At 34.1% G+C, this 1304-nt stretch overlaps 1 protein-coding gene across 1 annotated transcript; it reads right to left on the reverse strand.

The window, feature by feature from the left end:
• Positions 1-560: 560 nt before the first annotated feature.
• On the reverse strand, positions 561-1295 carry LOAG_19172 (hypothetical protein; the record flags this gene model as incomplete). Its single annotated transcript, XM_020451826.1, has 1 exon — positions 561-1295. One exon carries the CDS (start codon positions 1293-1295, stop codon positions 561-563), a length of 735 nt encoding a protein of 244 aa, XP_020304366.1.
• Positions 1296-1304: the final 9 nt, after the last annotated feature.

Genomic DNA, 1304 nt, shown 5'->3' on the forward strand with positions numbered 1-1304 from the left:
TGAAAAAATTATTCCTTTCCTTTATCGAGTCGTTTAGATTTGGAAGGTTTAGCCTTGAGTTAAGATCAAGCAGAACTTTAATTAAAGGCTTACCTTGTGAATACGTCGAATATACGTTGTGAGGACGCAGAGTAAATTTTACCGTTTTATTGATATAATACAGGGTTGATCAGGAGGATTATTGAAGAATAACGAGAAGAAACCGCTTGCCCGTGAGTCAAAGGCTGTTATAAGAATACTATAGAAGAGCACTAGTCCAGACCAAACCTTTATACAAAAAAAGGGATATATATATAAAGAAGTAGGAGTGGTTTACATAAAACGTTAGAGGGTATTCCTTGAGATACAAAGGAAACGGTAAAAATGTGTATTTCCGTTAGACAAAGATAACAAAGAAACGTATGGGAGATAATTTTGAGGAATGTGATTTGGTGAATAATGCAGTGATGAATCATTAGAAATGTTCCAAGCATTTAATGTATGATAAATTCTCACGGGTTTTCCGACACTCCCTACTGAAGAAAAAAGAAAGGAAGTTTTAGGGATATATTTGAAGATATCTATTTGATTGAATTTAATTGTAATGATAAATTTTGGGATTGTTCATCCTTTAAAGTAGGTACTAGTTCTGCTTCAGTAGGACTTGCCTTTCGTTGCGCTCGTTTGAAACATTTGAAAACTATACAGATTAGCTTCAATTTTAGATTAACAATAACAAGAATTGACATGAGAATAAAAGTAGAAATACAAAAGCTAACGAGCTTCCAGTTCGTTGTAAGATTATTCAATTCTTGTATGAATTCCGAGCTCTTATCAGTTCCATATTTAAATCGGATTGATAACTCATCGCTTTCTTGATTGATCTCATCCACAAGGCTCCATGTTGGTCGAGCGTATTGACCATTACGAAATTGTTGTTGTTGTGATAGGATTTCTAATTCGGCCGTTATTTTTTCAATTTTGAATTGATCGATTATACAGCTGATCAATTTAGTTAATTTGGGAACATCGAATTTTAGTTTACAAGGAGCTATGAACAAAGTTCTATTAATCCCTTTTACCATTATATTATCCCCTGGTAATATCAGGTTACCTGCTAAAGTAACGTGTATCAGTAATGAAAAAGTAATGGTAACCATTAACGTTATTGAACTTGCCCTTTGTACCATACTTGTTTGCAGTAGTTTCTGTTTTCTTTCCGCTCCTCGAGTACGCATTGCTATTGGTCCGTCATCAGTTTCATCCTTTGAATTTGTTGTTCGAACTTCGTCACTATCTTCTTCATTCACTTCCATAGGATAAAG

Source organism: Loa loa, assembly GCF_000183805.2.
Source record: "Loa loa unplaced genomic scaffold supercont3.2560, whole genome shotgun sequence".
Taxonomy (NCBI): domain Eukaryota; kingdom Metazoa; phylum Nematoda; class Chromadorea; order Rhabditida; family Onchocercidae; genus Loa; species Loa loa.